The sequence below is a fragment of the Podarcis muralis genome, chromosome 2 (assembly GCF_964188315.1).
Source record: "Podarcis muralis chromosome 2, rPodMur119.hap1.1, whole genome shotgun sequence".
NCBI classification, from domain to species: Eukaryota; Metazoa; Chordata; class Lepidosauria; order Squamata; family Lacertidae; genus Podarcis; species Podarcis muralis.
In genome coordinates, this window is record NC_135656.1 from 67,486,314 (window position 1) to 67,508,595 (window position 22,282).

At 46.6% G+C, this 22,282-nt stretch overlaps 1 protein-coding gene across 5 annotated transcripts in view; it reads left to right on the top strand.

Annotated features, from left to right (window-relative positions):
• Positions 1-22,282, top strand: part of CPLX2 (complexin 2) — a 117,662-nt gene that overhangs the window by 85,661 nt on the left and 9,719 nt on the right. For 4 of the 5 annotated variants that reach the window (XM_028718396.2, XM_028718398.2, XM_028718399.2 and 1 more), the window contains one exon: positions 18,259-18,373. In XM_028718396.2, coding sequence (XP_028574229.1) covers positions 18,343-18,373 — 31 coding nt within the window. In that variant the 5' untranslated portion in view covers positions 18,259-18,342. Of the gene's footprint in view, positions 1-17,680; positions 17,736-18,258; positions 18,374-22,282 lie in introns of those variants that run through there. The other variant, XM_028718397.2, reaches the window with a different exon arrangement.

Below are 22,282 nucleotides of genomic sequence, written 5' to 3' on the forward strand. Positions count from 1 at the left end.
GCGGAGGGAGCTGTCCAAGTGCTGATTTGCCCTCTCCGGGCTTCGCCCACGGAGCGGAGGCTTCAGGGACTCGCCGCGGCAGGTGGCGATCTCTGCCCGCTGCCCAGCCCTGAACGTCCGAGCGGAGCCGCGGGCGCCCGCCTGTCTCCTGCTCTGCATGTTAATAACTCGGCAGTGCGGATGACGGTTGGGTAAGGTGGGGTGCGCGGGTAGAAGATTGGGGACAGCCGTGCGTTATTCGCCGCCCAGTCGGAGCGGGAGGGTTGGTACTAGGGAAGGGGGTGAACTTGGGAGTGAGGGGGTGCCATGTGGCGCTAAACCATACGCGAGCTAAGTCACATACACACATGCGTTCTTCCAGAGACGCCCGCGCATGGTACACGAGACCCACCTCAAGGAAATGCGGAGAGAAACCCACAAGTGGGCGCACACCCGCCCACGCTACGCCAACTCCCAGGAATCCTCGGAACCCCTCTGCGCCCATCTCCTGCCTCTGGGACTTGACCCACAGGCTGCGTGCGCCTCTGTCTCAGCCCCAGAGGCAGTTTCTAGCCAGCTAGGAGACTAACCCGGACCGAACCAGGACCTTGCCCGCTTTTGCCGCTGAAGCAAATCCGCCGGGGATGATCGCCAGAGCTCCATGGTCTTCTGGCCGATCGCGGTTGGTTCCCAAGTGGTTGGTTCCTCGCTCTCTGCCCTTGCCTGGGAGATCTCTGTTTGCTAGGCAGCCGCACAGCTCCAGCGGTCGAGTGGGCAGGAGGAGCCCTCCTCGCTCTCTGGCTCTGTGTGCGCTCTGTCGCGGCGGGGCTGGGGAGCATCCATCCATGTGTGCTTGAAGGGATGAAAAGCAAAGCAAGTTTTCTCGTGGCTTCCCTCCCGCTCGCTGGCGCAGGGCACGGTTCGGGGTCGTCAGTGTAGTGTCATTTGGAAACGCGCGAGAGAAGAAGAGGAAGAAGATTTGCTAAGAGCGGGTCAAGTACCCCCTGCTCGGTCTATTAGACAGTCTCCTCTTTTCCCCACTCACCTCTCCGACAGGCTTCCAGAGGGGGACTTTGACCCTTGGCCACTCAAGTTCCACCGGTGGGAACCGAAGCAAGTTAGATTTTCGAGTCATGGTCACTGTGCCAAAGATTTGCGCCTGCCTTCCTTACAACGCCGGCAACCCAAAGACTCCTGTGGTTGGTGGTCTCCCCGCGCCCTTAACTCGGGCTGGGTCCCTTGCATGTCCTTCCCGAAGCAGCTGGGGCTCCTCTGCTAGCGGTTGGTACAGCCGCAGCTCCGCTCTGCTTTCCCTCTTCGGGATCTTTAGAAACTCAGCGGAGGGCGGTAAAGCGTGCAAAGGCAGGGCAAACTCGACGGGCTGCATTCATTCATCCCCGGGGCAAAGAGGGCTGCCGGAGTTCCTGGCTAAATGCACCAGGTGCCAGAACCAGCAGCCCCAGAAGGCAGATATGCTAACCAGCAAAGGATTCTCTTTCGACACATAAACATGCACGCACGCAGTTTTTTACACACTGTGTATCTCGGACACACGCAGGCATTACAAACACTTTGCAGAGACTGATCCCTAGGAATCCGCTTAAGCCCAGGTTCCCATTTAGATGCATTCAGGTTAATTGGACTAGGTCGTTTTAATTCCAGGGAATTAAAAGTGTGTGGAATGTGTTTGTGCACATTCACAGAAGGGCAGTTTTCACACACATGACATTTAAATAACCGTTGAGACTTTTCTTTTTTTGAAAAAAATGAAAAAATGATGCAAGCAACACTTATGAAAATGTCCATTAAATCATACATTTGACTCACAATATCAAGCAGAAACATCCCTAGCTATATCTCTCCAGTCTTTCTCACTCTCTCCGGGCTGCTTGTTCCATTTTATTTTGCCTAGTTCTTTCCCCCAGCACACATAATCCTCTGCATAATTTCCTTGAAAAAAGAAACATCTCACAAATGCACATCTAATGCAGACATAATTCTTCAACCACTTCAGCCCCCCTCTCTTCAACACCAAGATGCCATTGTTCCACACGGTGCACAACAAATGACATCCTATGAACACAGCTGCCATACAACACAGATGTGTTACATTTTGTGTGCATGTAGTCCCATAGAATGCAATGCTGCACATCTCAGTCATGCACATCCTGTTTTCTGTGGCTTCCAATGCGCAGGGACACTCCATGTACCTCCAGTGTCAAAGTCAGTTAATATAACCTGATCTAACACCTAACTCCTTTGCATCGTTTTAAATTCTCTCATGCATGCTTCCTCACATGTCCTATGGTGCATAATTTGCAGGAGGTATACAACTGCTGTTTTTATATAATGCTGCATACATCTTTCTCCCACTCACTCTGACATGTCATGCACCACTCTTGGAATATGTGTGATATGCCATTAGCCACTTTTGCTGTTTAACAGTTATCGGGCACCATTTGGCATCTGGGCACTGTGTAGGATCCTTGTGTCACTTGTGAAACTCTGGCTTACCACTCTTAATTTTTGGGGTGTGGGGAGAAGTCCTGAGGATCAAACCTACCTGGAATCTCTACTTTCTAGTCTAGAAGTCCTTCCCCTGTAATTCTGGAGATGCAGAGGGGGCCTGTGGTCACTTAGAGCTGGTTCAGACGTGATGGCAAGTGCTGACACTTACGCTTCAGCTTTTCATGCACCCACATTGGTTTTCTGTGCATGCACTTGTCAGCAGTTGCTGTAACATCAGTTGTGGTTTTGTGTTCTGTTCATGCTCAGAGACCCTCTCTCCTTAATTACATCTTCTAGAGCTTCAGCCCCAGCACTGAATATGGGATTTGGAGCTGAGCCTAGTGAGTCCTTACTTAAACTAAGGATTGTGTCTCTAGCTCCATCTTCCACCTGCCTCAATTCCCCTTCTCTCTCCCTCTCTCTTTTACACACACACACACACACACACACACACACACACACACACACACACCATATAACAACAACAACAACAACAACAACAACAACAACAACAACAATTTATTATTTATATCCCGCCCATCTGGCTGAGTTTCCCCAGCCACTCTGGGCGGCTCCCAATCAAATGTTAAAAACAGTACAGCATTAAATATTAAAAACTTCCCTGAACAGGGCTGCCTTCAGATATAATATAATATAATCATTTATTTGGCGTAGTTTCTGTAATAGTTTCTCTGTTACACATCCTGTTTGACAATGCAGAATCTCCACTCTTAATGCACCACTTACATGCATGTGTCTTTGTATTTCTATATACCACCACCTGGATACATTATTAAACACACATTATGGCTCCATCACACCTGGCCATATGCTTGTCTCCCAAAATGTAAACAAAGCAAGCTTATTTAATATAGTCTCATCCTAGATTACTCATGTGATGCAAGCCACAAACACTAGTCACAGCTTGGCTGGTGACTCTTTCCAAAAGTAGTTGATTGTGTCTTTGTTTCATTTACCATCCTTTAACTTCTGTCTGTAGAGAATCAGGCTGATCACTTCTCATTAGTGGCTGAATTAAGGTGCATAGAGGGAAGATTAACATTTATTTAAGAATAGCCCTGCCAGATCAGTCCAGTTATCCATCTAGTCCAGCATTCTGTTCTCATGGTGGCCAGCTAGATTTCCATGTGAAGCGCACAAGCAGTACCTGAGCACAGCAGCACCCTCCCCTCTTATGATTTCCAGCAACTCCTCTGTACTGGGGACAGTAGCACTAGATGGGCAACAGCTGTGGCAGCTGAAATAAGGCAAATTCAAAGGAACCAGTCAGCAGTGGATTAAAGAGCTGAACTTAAAATAATGTGACTAGTCTTCTTTCTAAAAGAGGGAGCCTGCATCCAGGTCCAAGTGGGTCAAGAATTTGTTTTTCCTATTCTGCCCATCCTGTTAAAGAGAAGGACAAGGACGGACTCACTCACTTGCAAGAAACTCTCTTACATCTGTGTGTAAGAGTGTAAGAGTGTGTGTGTGAGTGCATCTGTTGGTGGTTGGACAGACCTGTCCTTAGAACAAAACAAAAAATAATTCTACAAGGTGGTTTGCCAAACTAACATGTTTTGGTATGGTAGTTGAACATTTGTAGTATAGGCATAGTACTTATTGCCTTTCTCCTTTGTAACTTTTTGCTGAACTTGGTGTTTGGTGCAATGCGGTGTGCCAAACCACCTCACATCTACCTATGCTGAAAATTCAAATCTTTCTGGCTTCTTAAGCTGTCTTCCTAGAGCACCGGGATGAAAGTTTCCTTAAGAAGTCTGGGCAGGTGCTGAAGGCCACATTACTGGTGGTTCCTTGGAGATTAAAGATTAGACCCAGACCACTGTGGGGCTGGTTTCCAAATGGAGTCTCTCCTCCCACACCATTTTGCAACTTGTGCAGTTTGACCAGATGGTGCTTCTCACTCTTATGAGCCCTATTTAGCTGGGCTCAAAGGCTCACAGAATGTCACGAGGTTATAGAATCATGGGATTTTAGAGCTGGAAGGAATCTTGGTGGCTATCTAGTCCAACCCCAAAGTGCAGATTTTCACATCATCCTGGATTTCCAGTTTTTACAAAGGTTAATTTGCACAGCCATTGTGCATGTGGTGGCTGAAAGAAATCCACTTGAGATAGTTCAAAGGTGGGTTGTCCACCCAGGATGAACTGTTCATGCACAGGCATCAGCATTGACACAATTTTATATTGATTTTACACCACACTGAAAACCACTCTCAATAGGAATCTGTGGCAGAATGTGAAACATACAATCCTGGTGTGATGGTACCTTCGCATTGCATAAAAGCCACAGGCAGGGAGCAACGATCACTAGGAATTTTGTGATGGTTTCCACCCATCACCATTTGCCTGATGGTCCTGTGAATTGACCCTAAAGCTACTCCTTCACATGCACCTTCATGCTCTTCCCCTGCCCCCCCCCCATTTTGGAATTTTAGTGGCCTTAATCCATGTATGCGCAGACACACGCAAAATGAAGCTTAGGAGACAGTGGAGCAATTCTAAACAGAGGAAGGGAATGAGAGAGGGTCTCTTTCTTGACAAATTGTGGGGGAGGAAGAGAGCTTGCTGTGCTTGAGATAATCGGCGTGGGAGAAACTGTGGGTGTGTATGTCTCTATACGTGTCCGTTTTATGTGAGAGAGCCTGAACATATGGCTTTTGGTAGACTCTGTGTGGGTGGGTGAAAGAGAGGGAATTGCATTGTTGGAAAAGAATATATATTTTGAGGCAGAGAATACAATTATTATAAGGAGAGCCTGGTGGCCTGTGCATGACAGTGAGGATGTGTGTGCATGTGTGTTTGCATGAGAAAGAGAGAAAGGACATATGTGTATGAGAGAGAAAAACTGTGTTTGGGATATAATGTGGACTCCACACTATTTGATGCAGGTGGTGTGTTTAGAAACTTTTTACATCTGAAGGCTTCTTTGTGCAGGATGCTTTTTGATGTAATTTACCTCCCCGTTGGAAAAAACCATAAGGACCTCATCACTTGTAAAATGTGGCACATGTACCTGTTTTGCCACAACTAACTGACCTGGGAAATCGATGACAGCAGTTTCCTCTTTCCATACTTGCAGCAAATTACAGTGGTACCTTGGGTTAAGAACTTAATTCATTCTGGAGGTCTGTACTTAACCTGAAACTGTTCTTAACCTGAAGCACCACGTTAGCTAATGGGGCCTCCCACTGCCACCACGCCGCCGGAGCACGATTTCTGTTCTCATCCTGAAGCAAAGTTCTTAACCCGAGGTAATATTTCTGGGTTAGCGGAGACTGTAACCTGAAGCGTCTGTAACCTGAAGCGTATGTAACCCGAGGTACCACTGTATTCTAGGTGTGTGTGGTCTTTGAGTGCCTAACCTGATGTGACTGTTAAACTTATCTTTGCATTCCCAGCAGGCGTGGAGGGAGAATTAAACCCTTTCTTCTCTTTCTCTTAAGGAAAACCTCTCCCCTTAAGCTAGTATTTATCTGAGGGGAAATCCTCCCGCTGACACCAACAAAAGCTTCCTTCCCAAAGCAAATAACAGCTTTGGAGGAAGGGGGTTCCCCAAGACTGCAGTAAGGGAGGAAAGTGTTAAAAATTCCACCTGCACCAGCTGTGATCCTGTTAATGATCAACCCCTACCTACCCAACTGGTGCTGTATGCATCTTGTAAAAGACCTGCATGTTAAATACAGATTCACTTAAGTCACATCTAGTTAGTCCAGGGCCAGCACAATACAGTGGTACCTTGGGTTAAGAACTTAATTCATTCTGGAGGTCCATTCTTAACCTGAAACTGTTCTTAACCTGAGGCACCACTTCAGCTAATGGGACCTCCCGCTGCCACTGCATGATTTCTGTTCTCATCCTGAAGCAAAGTTCTTAACCTGAACTATTTCTGGGTTAGTGGAGTCTGTAACCTGAAGTGTCTGTAACCCGAGGTACCACTGTACATTTTGCTACCTGAGATGAAGGACAAGATGGCACACACCCAACCTAATTTCATAAACTGACTGTTGAATCTTAATTTCAATATCGGCAATAGGCTTCTGTCTTCCACCACACCTGAGGGCAGCAGTTATAAGGGTCCAAGTCAGGTCCTGTGGCACACACAACACACAGCTCCGTGCCCCAGAATTAGGGTACAGCCAGGAGGCTTTCTACACTGTCCCCCATTCTAGCATTTGTTGCCTGACACAGTCACCTCACTCTGCCTAATGACAGGACTGGCCCTGAATTTGGCCTGGAGTATGTGACTATTTTCTCAAAACCTTTTTCTGGGAGTCTCTTAACATGGTGTGGGTGTGGGTGTGGGTGTGGGTGTGAGAGAGAGATTGTTTGTATATTCAGCAGAGCAATGCAAATAAAGAGCTCAGTGATTCTAACTTCTGAATGTCTTTGCAAGAACCAGAGACAGCCAGAGTATCTTCTTTGTCCAGAGGCCAGAGCAGTTGGCATTATTGTCAGGTCTGCACAGGGGCTACACTGTCACTGCCCTACACAGGGTTCAAGCTGTTAACTCCGCAGATGGGACTCCATATGGCACCTGGTTGGGAGGTTGAGGTTGGGTGGTTGAGTATTTGTTTTGTTGGAAACCTGCACCTTACCACTCCGCTGCAGTGATCTGAGATGTTACTTCTGCTTGTGTCCAAGCAAAACACTCAGTGCAAGGGTTTTTACAATATTTCTTAGCGTTGCGCAATCCCCTGATTTTACCATGATGAACAGTCATTGGACCTCAATTCCCATTCATTCCTGTGTATATGTAACTGTTGCCTTCTCACTCCATTTTGTGTGCATAATGAAGTATCAGCAGGGAAATCTAGTTTGGTTTTGCTGGAGCGATGGCATTCTACCGGGGTGATCTGGGCTCAAATCCCATTAACATTAGTAGGCTCATCGGATGGCCTTTTGCGAGTTGTTGTCTCTCAGCCTCTATTTCCCAAATGTATAAGAATGTAAGAGGAGCCCTGCTGGATCCTGCCCATGGACCATCTAGTCCAGAGTCAACCACAAGCAGGATTTGAGCACAAGAGCGCTCTTCTCTGCTGCAGTTTCCAGCAACTGGTATTCAGAAGCATTGCTGCCTTTGACCATGGAGGCAGAGTATAGCCATCATGGCTATTAGCCATTGATAGCTTTATCCTCCATGAACTTGTCAACCCTCTTTTAAAGCCACCCAAGTAGATAAAGATACTTGTGATCTACAACAGCATGGAAAATGTGACAAGGATTGTAAAGCACTTTGACATGCAAAGTGATATAGATGGTGGCGGTGGCGGTGAAGAAGAAGACACTTGCCTTGTAAATCACATCTCAAATGAAATGAGTGCCACCTCTGAAAACTCACAGGGCTTGCTTATTGTCTTCCCCTTACAGGGGATAATAAGGCTACTTGTATAAAACAGTTTTTGCCTTATAAGGGATCGTGTTTGCCTAGTAATATTTAAGATTGGCAAGCTGGTTTATTTATATCTCTTTGGGGGAAAGTTTTTTTTGTATTTTGCTTTAAACAGTTGGGGAGGGCGGTCTACTTTGTTTCTATGAGGAATGTAACCTTGTTTCTCCAGCAATGCCAGACAGTTTGTCTGAACCAAACTCATGTTGACTGAGTTTGGGTTAGAGGGGTGGGAGTTGATCTTGGAACGCTTGAACCCTCAGGAAAGTTCTGTATAGCTCACAATCCCATGTTTCCCTTGTCTTGAATACTAGTCCAAAAAATGATAGTCCCTATAAGCCCTGTGTTTTTCCCTTCTAGAATGCAGCATTAATTGCTTTATGGTGAATTTTAAGTTGTATTGTTTTCTCTTTTCTGCAAGTTGCAAGATGGAAACACTGCTGGTTGCAAGGGGAGGGGGATTGTAGCCAGCCAGATGGTCTGTAGGCTAGAAACATGATCAGCCAGTTTTATTCTGCATTGGTGGGCAGTTGTCATGGATGAGCTCATCAGCCTTTTCCATCTCCAATGGCTGTGATTCCCGTGCTTATTATTATTACTAGCATTTATCTATTACTGGATGGGAATTTTCCAGCAGGCCTCATTTTCCAAGCCTCACTTACCCTAATGCATACTCACACCTCTAGCACCATATGCTTTACAATGGAGAAGATGTTCCACCTTTGAGATCTCCTCCTGCCTCCTTACGTTGGAATTCATTTTTCGATGGAAGGTGATTCCACCCACGTCTAAAGCTGTGGTTGGTTCTAAAAGAAATTCATCTGCAATTGTGCAATTGCAAAAGCTTTTAAACCAGAATAAATAAATGTATACCAGCAGGACTACTCCAAAATGAAGTGTCTGGAGGACTATCACTTAATAAAGGTAAAGGTAAAGGGACCCCTGACAATTAAGTCTGGTCGCAAATGACTCTGGGGTTGCAGCACTCATCTCGCTTTACAGGCCGAAGGAGCCGGCTTTTGTCCGCTTCCGCAGACAGTTTTTCCGGGTCATGTGGCCAGCATGACTAAGCTGCTTCTGGTGAAACCAGAGCAGCACATGGAAACGCCATTTACCTTCCCGCCAGAGCGGTACCTATTTATCTACTTGCACTGCATGCTTTAGAATTGCTAGGTTGGCAGGAGCTGGGACCGAACAACGGGAGCTCACCCCGTTGCGGGGATTCGAACCGCCAGCCTTTCGATCAGCAAGCCCAAGCAGCACAGTGGTTTAGGCCACAGTGCCACCTTAATGAAAACTTGGAATTCATGAAGAGATCTTGCTTCCTCCCATCCCTGGGAGTTGTCACACCCCTCTCAAAAGGAAGAGTTGTAGTTCAGTGGTAATGCAATTGCCTTGCATGCCGAAGGTTTGATCTTTGGTATCCCTGCTTGGGCTGCAGCGACGGAGCATATGCCCACACTGTCTGGAGCAAGCACATGGGGCACACCCCCAAGGGAGTGAAGTGCAGAGGGTGCCCTCCCATGTGCCACAGTTCAGGGTAGGAGAGGGGTGGGGAAGCTGTTGCTCACTCTCCTCCTCTCCGCGGTCAGGTCAGGCCTGACTCAGCAGCAGAGCTGCTATGGCCAGGCCGTGGCCAAGGAAAGCAGGTGGCAGCTTTGCCACTCACTCTCCCCTTGCTCTCCACTACCGGGTCAGACATGACCTGGTGGCAGAGCTACTGCAGCCGGCCGCGTGGTGCCTCGCAGCCAAGGAGGGTGGGCAGCAGCATTGCCACCGCCTCTTCTGCTCTCTGCCATCAGGTCAGAAGAGTTGCTGCCGCCAGGTGCCAGGTGTGCCACGGACGAGGAAGGTGGGCAGCAGCACAGCTGCACACTCACCTGCTCTTCTCCCCTTGTTCAGGGTGGAGCTGCACAAGTGCTGCAGCCAAGGCACAGCTCCTTCTGACATGGAGCCAGGCTCCAATGAAGGAGCCTGCTGTGGGGGCGCCTGCCTGCGCCCCCTCTCAAAATTGCACCTGGGGCCATGGCACCCACAGCACCCCTCACACACAAACACACACTGTTGGGCTGGAAATGTCCCCAGTCTGAACACCAGGTGAGCAATTGCCATTCATTGTGGGGCTATAGCCAACTAGATGGACCTATGGTCTGCCTCAGTAATGAACAGCATCCTCGGTGTTCCTAAATGAGTTTCACCCTCTTTGATCTGACTGTGCCAAAGCGTAGCATCAGAGCTCAAGAGGGGAGAAGTGCCAATGGGCTAGAGGTACAAGCGCTGCTTCTACAGTAGGCTTTGAGAGCCCTGTGGGGAGGAGCGAACTCAAGTTCTGTGCAAAGCAGAGTAATACCTCTCATCCTGCTTACAAGCTATTTATCTCCCGCGACCGAGGCCACAGCAGTGTTCTCTGCCTTGCCAAAATGAACTTAATTATCAAGAAGCAACAGTGGCTAATTTATGTGAGACGGGGCAGGATCAATCGAGTGGGGATGCCACCTGATTAGCTGGCAGAAGCGGGAAACACACACACATGCACAGACGATTCCCAATGAGATCTGTAGAGAGAGGTTCTTATTTTCTGTTTCAGTGGCAAATGCACACAGTTAAAGATACAGATACCTCACCCCAGCACGCCCCAGCAATTACGGGCTTAGACAGGTTGGAGTGACTTGTCGACGCAACATCGCAGAGATTGGGTAGTTACTGCAGCAACCCACGTCTAGCAGTGTGACAGGCTGAGGAAGATATCCCAACAATCCCATGCTTTTCAAGATTAGGGCAAATGAGCCAGATTAAGCTCTGCCAAATCAGTTTCTTTCATCATCAGGTTAGTGTTTGTTTCTATGGAGCCACACTGGTTTTGGAGTAACATATAACTCTTAATCAAGCTTCCTATAACTGGAATAGGAGCTGCTCCAAGCAAATGGATCTACATTGTAGCTCTTATTGTTTAAAGCTGCTGATATGTTTTTTTTCTGAGAAAGGACGTGTGCTCCCAAGAGCTGAGTAGCATGCGAATGTTGACTGTCCGTTTGAGCTCTATGTTCCTCCAGAGCAGGGGTAGGCAACCTAAGGTCCGTGGGCCGGATGCGGCCCAATCACCTTCTCAATGTGGCCCACGGACAGCCCAGGAATCAGCATGTTTTTACATGAGTAGAATGTGTGCTTTTATTTAAAATGCATCTCTGGGTTATTTGTGGGGCATAGGAATTTTTTCATTTCCATCCAAAAAATATAGTCCAGCCCACCACGTGGTCAAAGGAACGGTGGACCAGCCCATGGCTGAAAAAGGTTGCTGACCCCTGCTCTGAAGTCACCACTCCATAGCAGTGTCACTGGAGCAAAGCTGATGGTCTCTGAATCATGTAAGCACAATGATTGCCAAACTTAATCCCACTAGTTTGACCAGTGAGGCATTAAAAATGTGTTGGGTTCAGCTCCTTTGTCTATTAGGAATCAGGGGCTGGTGATGTATTTATTTAACTATACAGAACTGCTTTGCATCAGAGTCACTGGAGACTAAAGATTAGGATTGGTTGTGTTTAAAGTGCCTATGAATAAGATCCTAATTTGAAATGCATTGGGCTTAAGAAAGTGCACTGCTGCATGCATCTAGAGATTTTTCTCTTCTTTCTCATAGTTATGGATGTGAGCATCAATAAATTGGCTGATAAGCTGTCTCCTACTATACACTAATATATGAAGAGTTATTCAGCGTATAACAAATCCTTAAGCTCTAGTATTCAGCTGCATGAACTTCTGAGTCTCTCACACCTAGAGTTCTGTGATGGTAGGAATGCCACCCCACTCGCCATTACCTTAATCCTCCTAATCGAACTGAACAGGTAAAAAAAAAAATTATTCTACCTTGCTTGCTTAAAGAAATCTTAGCAGAATGAACTCCTGAGAAGGGAAGGAACTGGATCTCCCTTCATTCCTTTTCAAATTCCATTGTGTATGAATCATTGCCATAATAGCAGGGCATGCTTTGGCTTACAGCCAAAATCCTTGTTCATGTCCCATCAGCTCAAGATGTATTGCATATTGGCAGCTGTTTCCAGGCTGCTCCAACTCATGTCCTCAAAGCTATATTCCTAGAATGAGCTGATCTTTGGCTGGCTGGACCAGGAGGCAAAGAACGTGCATACTAAAGTAGCCTCACTCAGATAACGCAGTTACACCAGGGCCCCACCTCCTGAGTGTAAAGGCCCAATCAGCGAGTGCTTCTGAGCTCCTTGGAGGAAGGACAACACAAGAGCCCACATGAAACAAAGCCTTATGAGGAACAGTTGGAGGAACTGGGTATGTTTAGCCTGGAAAAGAGGAGACTGAGAGCAGATATGATAGTCATATTCAGATATCTGAAGGGCTGTCACATGGAAGAGGGAGCAAGCTTGTTTTCTCCTGTTCTGGAGAGTAGGACTCAAACCAATGGCTTCAAGTTACAGGAAAGGAGATTCAGGAAGTGGAACAGTCTGAGGTTTTTAAGCAGAGGTTAGATAGCCATCTGTCATGAATGCTTTAGCTGAGATTCCTGCATTGCAGGGGATTGGACTAGATGACCCTTGGGGTACCTTCCAACTCTACAAGTTGATGATTCTGTGATTCTATGGTGCAGTGGAAAGAATGCTGGTCTAGGACCTGGGTGACCCACAGGGTGGCCTTGGGCTAGTCATTGTCTCTCAGCCTACATCACAGGGTTGCTCTGAGGATAAAATGGGAAGGGGAGAACCATGTAGACCACCTTGAGCTTCTTGGAGAAAAGTGACCTCTCAATGTGGTGGTGGTGGTGGTGTAATAAATCAAAGAACGATGGGACAGATGAGGTCTTGTGGGCAATCTAGTCTGGGTCCCTTCTTGACACAGATAATCCAAAGCTAGAGCATCCCCAGAGATAGCTCCCTTTGCTTGAAGACCTTCATTGAGTAAGAGATCTCTACCCACCCCTCTAGGTCATTGGTTCCATTGTCAAACTGCTCTTACCATCAGCACGTTTTTTCCCTAAAGTTCTATCAAACTCTGCCCGTAGAATAAACAAACCCACACAAAACCCACAAAGTGTTGGATCTTTCCTCAATAATCACCAGAGTGGCCATAAAATGTAGAAGTACCAGTCAAGTTTATTGCTGAGGACTAAGTGCACAAGCATTGCCTACTCAGACACTTTCTGGTCTTTTACAAGCATACGCTTTAAGTCTTCCCGGGGGACCGGATTTTGCAACTAAATGTACCTCATTCTCTGGAGAATGTTCCTGATAAATGTTTCCATTGTGAGTTTAATATTCCCGTGGCTCCTAGCTGAAAGATGGTAAGACAAGGACTGAAGAAGTTACTCAGTAGGAATGATGCTGATGGAGATTTAAATGGAGCAGGGTAAGTATGTTCACTGTCCATGGAGATGATTTTGTACCTCAAAGTGGTGACCAGTGACTGGTGGCAGAAGGAACCTTCAAATGATTGGGGAATTAAGCATGACTTTGTATCAAATGTAGATAGAGATCCTTATCCTGAGAGAAAGAAAGACAGTGACACTGTATACAACTTTAAAGTCTCACATCAAATATAACTGATCCGTAAGAATGACTCTTTTATCTGAAAAGAGAGACGATTTATATACTGCTGTAACCCAAGAAAATCTTACTAAAAAAGATTTTTTTAAAAGAAATTAGATGTAGCTTTAAGATTTGGCAGTGGTGCAGGAATATTGCTATTAGTTTTCAGGTTTCCCCCCCAAAAAAAATTTTAAGGCAGAGGCACTACATCTGAGAATTGCATGGGAGCCCCACTATCTGTCTCTTAAGGGAGGCCTGTGCCTTGATTCTCTATGTGTATGGACAGACTGCAGTGACTCAGTGGTGAGAGGGAAACACTTTGTACATGTTCAGAGATACCTTTCCTCGCATATATAATACTACTTGTGCCTGTTCCTTTAAAGAAGAGGCACGGCCTCAGGTTTGTGCTGGTAGTACTAAATGGCTCCACTTAAGGAAGTCGAATGTAAGTTGTCTGACACAGAGTCAGAGCTCTCATCCCTCCAGCTCAGCATCATCTTCCCTGACTGGCAGTGTTCACCCAGTGTTTCACACTGGAGTGTTTCCCAACCCTTCCTAGTAATGCCATGAATTGAACCTGGGACCTTCTGCATGCGGAGCATGTGCTATTGGCCCTACCTCGATGTTTAGCAGGCCCAGCAAGGGTGGGAAGGACTAAAGCTCAGTGGCGGAGTCCATGCTGTGCCCAGGTTGGGCATATTTTGTTGGGCTGAAACCCCAGAAAGCCAGCGCCAATCGGTGTCAATAATACTGAGCTAGATAGGCCAGCGGTCTGACTCAGTATAAGGCAACTGCCTGTGTTCCTTTGTACTTACAGCACTGGCGAGAATGAATATGCCAAGAGCTGTAATCCTATGCTATTATTACTTTGGAGTAATTCCATGGTACTTATTTCCAAGTAAGCATACATATGATTTAGGATTAGTCTTTGGCCAGTACACTTATCTGGAAGCTGACTCCTGCTGCAGCCACTTCCAGTTGTACGCATCAGGCTGGAGGGGGGCGGGATGTTACAAAACACACTGGTATAGAAGACTTTTTCACATTACAACATGCACATGTCCTCGTATATAAGTATGGGGCATTGTTTAACCTCACCTTTGATCTCATAAATAGGTTAGTAAAGAGGGGGAAGCAGAAATGGGAGGCTCCTGATCTGTGACACAAGCTCAGTTACTGCCTTTCCAGGCTGCACTCCCTGCTAACTTGCATCCTATAGTTCCTCTTGCATGAAGCAGACTCCTCAGATTATGCACGCAGCAGGAGTCTTCTGCAAACTGTGAAGCATCTTAAACTTGGCTACAGAAGTACAGTGAGCAGCTCGCTGGTGTTGCTGTTCAACCTTTTGGGGTTTTGTTTTTAAGGAATCTGGCTTTTAAGTGAAAGTAAAGGGAAACGTGCAAAGGAACAAAGAGGTTAGTGTATTGTCATCTGCCTGCGTCTGTAGTAAAAATACATTAAAATTGCCTCCCTTCAGCTAGTAAATTTACATCTGCAGCTATTTTAAAAGACTACTATGTAGGCGGGATATTTCCAATGGCATGTGCAACTATATTAGAAACCACATGAGACTAAGCCATCTAGCAATACAAAGTGTTTTAGCAGTTTAACCCAGGATGTAATTCTTGTCGGTTTTCAGTAGAAGGGTGGACAGGTATCTACACAAGATGCTTTAGGTTTAGGATATCCTGCTAGGTGAGCTAGGTGACCTAAGGGTAAATTACAAAACTCCCCATCCCATTCAGGTCTATGAAAGCAAATTAGAATTTGGCCATTGACTCAAGTGGGAAGTGGATTCTTTCCAGCTCTAGAGTCAGTCAATATTCAACTCTGCCAGAGGCTAACTCCTAAAACAGGAGCATGTATCTGAGTGCCACATCAATTGACCAGGAGTCCTTTCCCTTGATTCCAGATGTGTGTGGGTTCATTGAGGTTGCTCAGTGGTGAAAAAGAGACACACACTCTGCACATGTTTAAATGCAGAGTCTTGCAGGCATTTTCCTATGTGAGATTCTGGAACTGAAGACAGATCTGGAGATGAATTTTGTTTCCCATTAAGACGGGGATGGGGGACTTATGGCCCTCCAGATGCTATTAGACTCCAGTACCCATCAGCTCTAGCCAGCATAGCCTATAGTTGTGGGGAGGGGAGGTGTAGTCCAGCAAGGGTCACAAGCTTCCGACCCTTGGATTAAGCCCCAAATATAAGCTTCTGTGTGGAGTTTTGGATTTAAGAGACATCTGTATCAACTCAGAACTACTAATGCACAGTTAATTAACTCGACCTGAGTTTTGGCTCAGTCAGAACATCCTTTGAGTCCTCAATACTAGATGACTAATGACATGAACTGCTTCCACTGAAAACTTGCCACTAAGAGGTGGCAGGAAATCCTTGCCTGTGGTGTTAGGTTTACGATGACTGATTTCTACAAACCTGCATGTTGTCACTTGATGCTGCAGCTGCTGAGTGAAAGGCACACAGGCACAAACCAGCCCTTAAATTTGTTCTGCCCCAGAAGCAGAAGCATGGGAAGGTGTACCTGCTTTACTTCTGCACTCATGTCTATGGTCTAAACCACTCTTGGGCTTGCTGATCGGAAGGTTGGTGGTTCAAATCCGCGCGTTAGGGTGAGCTCCCTTTGCTCTGCCCCAGCTTCTGCCAGCCTAGCAGTTTGAAAGCATGCCAGTGCAAGGAGATAAATAGGTACCACTGTGGTGGGAAGGTAAACGGCATTTCTTTACACTCTGGCTTCCGTCAGGCTGTCCCGTTGTGCCAGAAGCAGTTTAGTCATTCTAGCCACATGATCCAGAAAGCTGTCTGTGGACAAACGCCGGCTTCCTCGACCTGAAGCGAGATGAGCGCCGCACCCCACAGTGGCCTTTGACTGGACTTTACCATTTACCATACTGAAATGCAGCTATGGTGCTTCCTATTAGAGAGAAGGGCATGCTCATTATATTTTTGTTTGCAGCTATGGCACTGGCCCAAACAAAAGCCAGTTACAGCATATTCCTGTACAGTTCTGTTTAGAAGTGCATCCCACTGAACTGAGTTGGGCTTACTCCTGGGAAAGTGAGCACAGGCCTGCTCTCTTGGGCAGGGTGCACATTGCTCCCCACCCCCTGCATTTTATATACTTTGCTTGCCTGTTTCAAATGTTGTGCATTTTCTGTTTCTTCTCCTGGAACTATAAGCACCAGTTTTTATTTTTCCTAAAACTTTGCTGAATTTGCACAACTGTGCCCATTAAATAAATTAGGTGCAGTGCACTGGAAAAAGTGTGCTCCAAAGCAGGGGAGGGGGCGGTATCTTAAGACTGGGTTATGAAATATCTGCGTTCTATAAGCATGAAGCCACTGACTTAAACCAAGTCTTACGAGGAACGTTGGAGGAAGATGGAGCAAGCTTGTTTTCTCCTGTTCCCGGGGGTAGGTCCGGAACCAGTGGCTTCAAGGGACAAGAAAGGAGATTCCGACTAAACATCAGGAAGAACTTTCTGACAGCAAGAGCTGTTGGACAGTGGAACAGACACCCACAAGACATGATGGACTCTCCTTCCTTGGACATTTTTAAGCGGAGGTGGGATGGCCACCTGTCATGAATGCTTAGTTGAGTTTCCTGCATTGCAGGGGGCTGGACTAGATGGTCCCCCAGGTCCCTTCCCACCTTCACTCAGTTCTATGGTTCTATGACAGAGTTGTGGCCACTGGCTTAGTTGCCTTTGCATAGGATTAAATGAATCCACAGAGGACAGCGCTGCTCAGTGGCTGCAGTAGCCCCATATCTAAGAATTGGACTTGCTAATTTTACGCTGTCAATTCAGATGCTAGTAGATTCAGGACACCAGAGTCAGGTGAGATCAAAGAAAAGTACTTCTTCACACAATGCACAATCTGGGCAATTAATTGATTAATTTAACTCACGCAATACACAATTGGCATTCACTACCACTAGATATAGTGACAGCACATGACTGATATAGCTCTAAACTGGGATTCATTAGATACTTCTGTGGAGAGTAGATCTATCAGTGGCTTTTAACCCTAACAGATAAATGGCAGTATGTAGCTGAATGCCAGGTTTGGAATTCGGGGGCAAGTGTGGCGAATGTGATTGCTGTCATGCCCTGCTTGATTACCTCTGTGGGAAAGGGGGTTGCTTGGCTAGATGGATGCTTGGTCTTACCACGAAGTGCTTTTCTTGTGTATTCTGATGCCATTTTCCCTCGACACAGACAGCACTTCAAAGCCGCTTACAATAACGGGAAACAGAGGACAATATTATCAAAGGTATACATTGAAATTGCAAAAGGTCTATGCAATCCCATGTTTATTTACCTCTGATTCTGTTTAGATGTATCTCTGGTTGTTGAATTTGGAGAACTTGCATCCGATCAAGCTATCTCAATCAGGTTCTGCTTGCAGTTTCTGGCTGGTCACTGTTGGTGACAGAAGGCTGGACTAGATGGATCTTTGGCCTAAGTGATGTTCTTAATGTTTCAGTTTCAGTTTTATGGCTTCAGTGTTATATATAATATAGAAAAGCAGAATTTTAAAAATTCTTTAAGATGTCATAAAAACAAGGATAAAATCTGGCATGGGTTTTGTGTCTCTGAACTGATGTGTATTACACACACACACACACACACACACACACACACACACAATTAATATATGTTTCGTGTTCTGCATTGGGCTAACTCTTCCTCCATATGCAAAGTGGGGAGACAGATAAGTCCATTGCCTGGCTGGGATTGTTTTACTCTGACCTTAGTCAGTCATACTCACCTGATTTTCCCCCTTTCCTTTCCAGGTAGCACCTGACCCAAAGATTCCCACTAGCAACACTGAATGAGAATTCCACCATTGCCTAGAGCTCACTAATTCAGTTGGCACTATGGATTTCGTGATGAAGCAGGCCCTAGGGGGTAAGTCTTCCCTTCCTACTCTCAGCATCCATTCTAAGCCCCATTCCATTATGCTCTTGCTACTGGACCTCTAGCTTGAGACAGATTACTTGGGAAGGGTGAATGTGGTTTACAGGAGAGCTCACTTCTCAATGTGTTTACATATACTCCAACCAGTTTTGCCTCTGGTAAACAGGGTTTTTCAGGTCTCTGCCCAGAAGGAAATAGGACCTTTCAAGGTCCCTTCCGATTCTAGCATTCTGTCTATGATTCTGTATCCTGTGCTGATAAGCAATGCTCAACTCTGGTTGCTAAGTTATGCTAAACACTTTAGGTGTGCTGAGAGTGCATGGATGACTCTAAAGGCCCCCTTTAGCCCCACAATCCTTGCTGTGTAGGCACCAGAATCTGTTTGTGTACAGATTGTTCTGTTTGTGTAGCGATCAATCAGAGCTTTATATAGAAGGAGCAGCAAATGTTCCCATTTTGTGCATTCCCAAATATTTACTGAGCTCTTCTTACCAAGAAACTTTGCTAAGGAGTTTTAATCTTAATAAGCAGTGCTTATTAAGATAAGGCACTTGTGGGGAGATTGGCCGGCTGAGCATGCAGGCTAAAAATCTTATTACCCACTGCTCACTGCCTCCCTGTCAAGCACAGGGAGCCATTCCCTCCTGGACAGTCAACCAGGCAGGCAGCTGTGCACAGTGTTTCTCCGCTTGCTACTCCCTTTGCTGCAACCTGTCCTCTCATTGCTTACCTCTGCTGTCAGAGCACATCAAATCTCACTCCACCTCCATTGTATTCCTTTCTGCAAAAAAAAAAAAAAAAAAAGAGTGAGAGAGAGAGAAGGAAGAGTGACAGGTGTCCCACCAGGGAAGGAAAACATTCTCTCAGCTCACAACCCAAATACCTGTCACCTTTCACTCACTGACTTTCTCGTTGGGCCTCTTTCCTCTGTCTTCCACCATTGCCTAGCTCCTTAGACCAGGTTCTGACTCCCAGGAGGTGCAAACCAGAAACTCACAGGTAGACCAGCAAAGCTCTCTTCTCCAGTACATCCTGACTAGAGGGAAATGCAACCAGATCCTTAAAAGGTAGAAACTGCAACAAAATATCGCAGCATGGAATGCTTCTGCTCTGGTTTCTGGCCACACTGTCCCATTCCACACACACACACACACACACACACAGAGAGAGAGAGAGAGAGAGAGAGAGAGAGAGAGAGAGAGAGAGAGAGAGAGTTTTCCTCCACACCCAGCCCAAACCCGCAGTACATCAGCATTCTGTGCCCACTGACATGCTCAGTCCTCACTGGGCTTAGAAATTCTTTCTAATTTCTCCCCTATATGTTTTCTTTGTACTTCTGCAAATATTGTAGTATCTCCAAGTCTGCTGACATCTCCTTCTTGTGCATGAATTGTGCTTTGGCTGCATAAAGAGCCCTACTTAGAGTATGTTATATACATATAGATACAAATGTAGATGTGTGTGTGTGTGTGTGTGTGTGTGTGTGTGTGTGTGTGTGGTGTGATTATTCTGAGTGTATCTTTGGGAGCCCCATTTTTTATCCAGAGCAGCTTCACTGCAGCTCCAGGGAGTGCAGCATCACCTTTTCTGTCATTTCTGCAAATCATAAGGATTGTAAACATTTTTTTAAAATGGCAAACCTCGGCTTTTGGATCAGAGGCTTCAGGCAGCATAAGAAATAAGATGCGCATTACTAACTCCACTCACAGGCCGTAAGTAGTGACAGTGTCCAGTTCATCTCCTTCTCCATCATTCTAAATGTGTGGAACTTGGTTGCGGCTCCTCAGAAGTAACAGGCACTCTGCACTTGCTCAAAGGCACTCTCACCAGTTCCGACAGTTTTACACAAAGTGGTATGAGAGCTACACCCTAGAAAAACTCTGTATCAATGCCCTTCCTGGGGTGGGCAGCTTACTTTGGCAGTTTGTCATCTCAATTATCACCCTCTCTGGAGCTTTGTTGTGCATGAATCTTTGCTGTGATCCTTTGCTCCCTCTGAGGAACGTAGAGAGATGCCTTCTGCTGAGTTAGACCAAAGGTCCACCCAGCTACAGTGGCTGACATTGGGTCTCTGGGGTTTCAGGCCAGGGGCATTCCCAGCCCTTCCTGGAGATGGTGGGCATTGAACCTGGAGACCCCCTGCATGCAAAGCAGATGGTCTGCCACTTAGCTATGGCCCTAGCCATTCTGGGTCCTGAATGACAGAGCCAGCATCAGAGGTTGGCATGGTCAAGCACTGGCACTCAGAAGGACCAATATCCACCACAGCCACTCCCATTGAAGCTTTGGGTGGCATTCCTGCTAATCCCACCAGTGCATTGGGGACCCCACTTTTTGCTGCTACCCTTTGCTATTTCCACTCAGCTCCCCCCTGGATAGATCCTCAGCTGGTGACAACAATGCTTTTGGAGTGGGAGTCAAACTGGTGCACAGCTCTGGTGCACAATGGCCAACGACCATCCTTGATGGCTCAAAATGCAGCACTCATTGTTGACATCAAACACTGCATCTCAAGCAACCTAAGATATCGGGCAGCTGGCACAGATCAAGCAAGGATAAGCCCTGCTTCCTCTACCAGACATGGCTGCCACATCTAAGCCCAGGGGAAAGGAAGGGAGTAACTGGCAGTGGTGGCACCTGCTGCAGCAGCAAGAGGCAAGGAATTCCCAATGGGGACAGCAGCCATCAGCAGCCTTATGCCAATGGCCCACGAAAGACTGGCACTGGCCCTGCTGAATGACAAACTGGATCTAGTAGAGAGCCTAGCCTGACACTCCTCCAGGCACGTCCGATAACGGAACTGCTTTTATTTTTCTTGTCCGTGCCTTGGCAGCCAACAGGACACAGTGCCAGCCCCATTGGTTTCCCATTTGTATTTTAAAGGAAGGTTAGGAAAAATGTCTGCCTGTTGTAGATCATGCCTTCACCTCCTGGCTACAAGTGACCAAGACACAACGACCTGCTTTTACCCAGAGCACTCAAACAGGGCCATTGCCATGTGCAGGTTCCCTCCCTTCCCCGAGCAGCTACTACTGCTTCTGGCTGTGCGAAGGGCTTAGCTGGTTTGGGCAAAGTGGAAATGAGTCACAGAAGTAAAGAAGGAGGGAGATGGAGCTCAGGAAGATGAAAGACCCTGAAGTCTCCTGGGGGCCTGGGGAGCCAAGGCTGGTTTGTAACTCTAAATTGCTGACAAACAGCAATGGGAAATGTTGCTGCCTAGCTCTTAGCTGAGCTGCTCAGCGTCGCACAGCACATGCCAAGCCTCACGGCTCCATTGCACAGATGTGCGAAGGCTTGGGGAAGAGGGAGCAGCTCCACCCCATGGTGGAGAATGCTCACAGCATCTGATTCAGAAGACGCGTGCTATGGACCTGCTACTTTCAGGAAGGGCTTGTAAGGAAAGCTGGGACTGGTAAATCCACAGCCAACATCTATTCAGGAACAACTGGTTCACAAAGCTGTCCAAATGCCCTGCTTAATCTGCATCAAAAGCTTTCTGGCTCTGTCCTTAGGAGCCAAAATATAGCTGGTTCTGTCATTAAGGAGGGAGAAAGGAGGACAACCTTAGGTGGTGGATTTTCGGCACCATTTCTCAGTATGTAACTTTTTCTCACAGAGAAAAGCACTAATTTTTTAGCTGAAAATTGGGACTGCCATGTGAACTGCTGCTCTACAAAATGCACCACAAGAATTGGTTGGCTAGTGTCCATGGCATAACTGGTGACAAGAGACACACTCTAGCCACGGGCATCGGGAGGAATTTTTCAGGGAGGGTGGGGGGCTGCAAATACTCCAAATAAACAAACGAAGGCTACTTTCTCACAACACAAATGAGGAAAATATTTCTTTTACATTTTGCCTCATATCACTGGTTATGCAAATGCCAGAAATGTACTTACA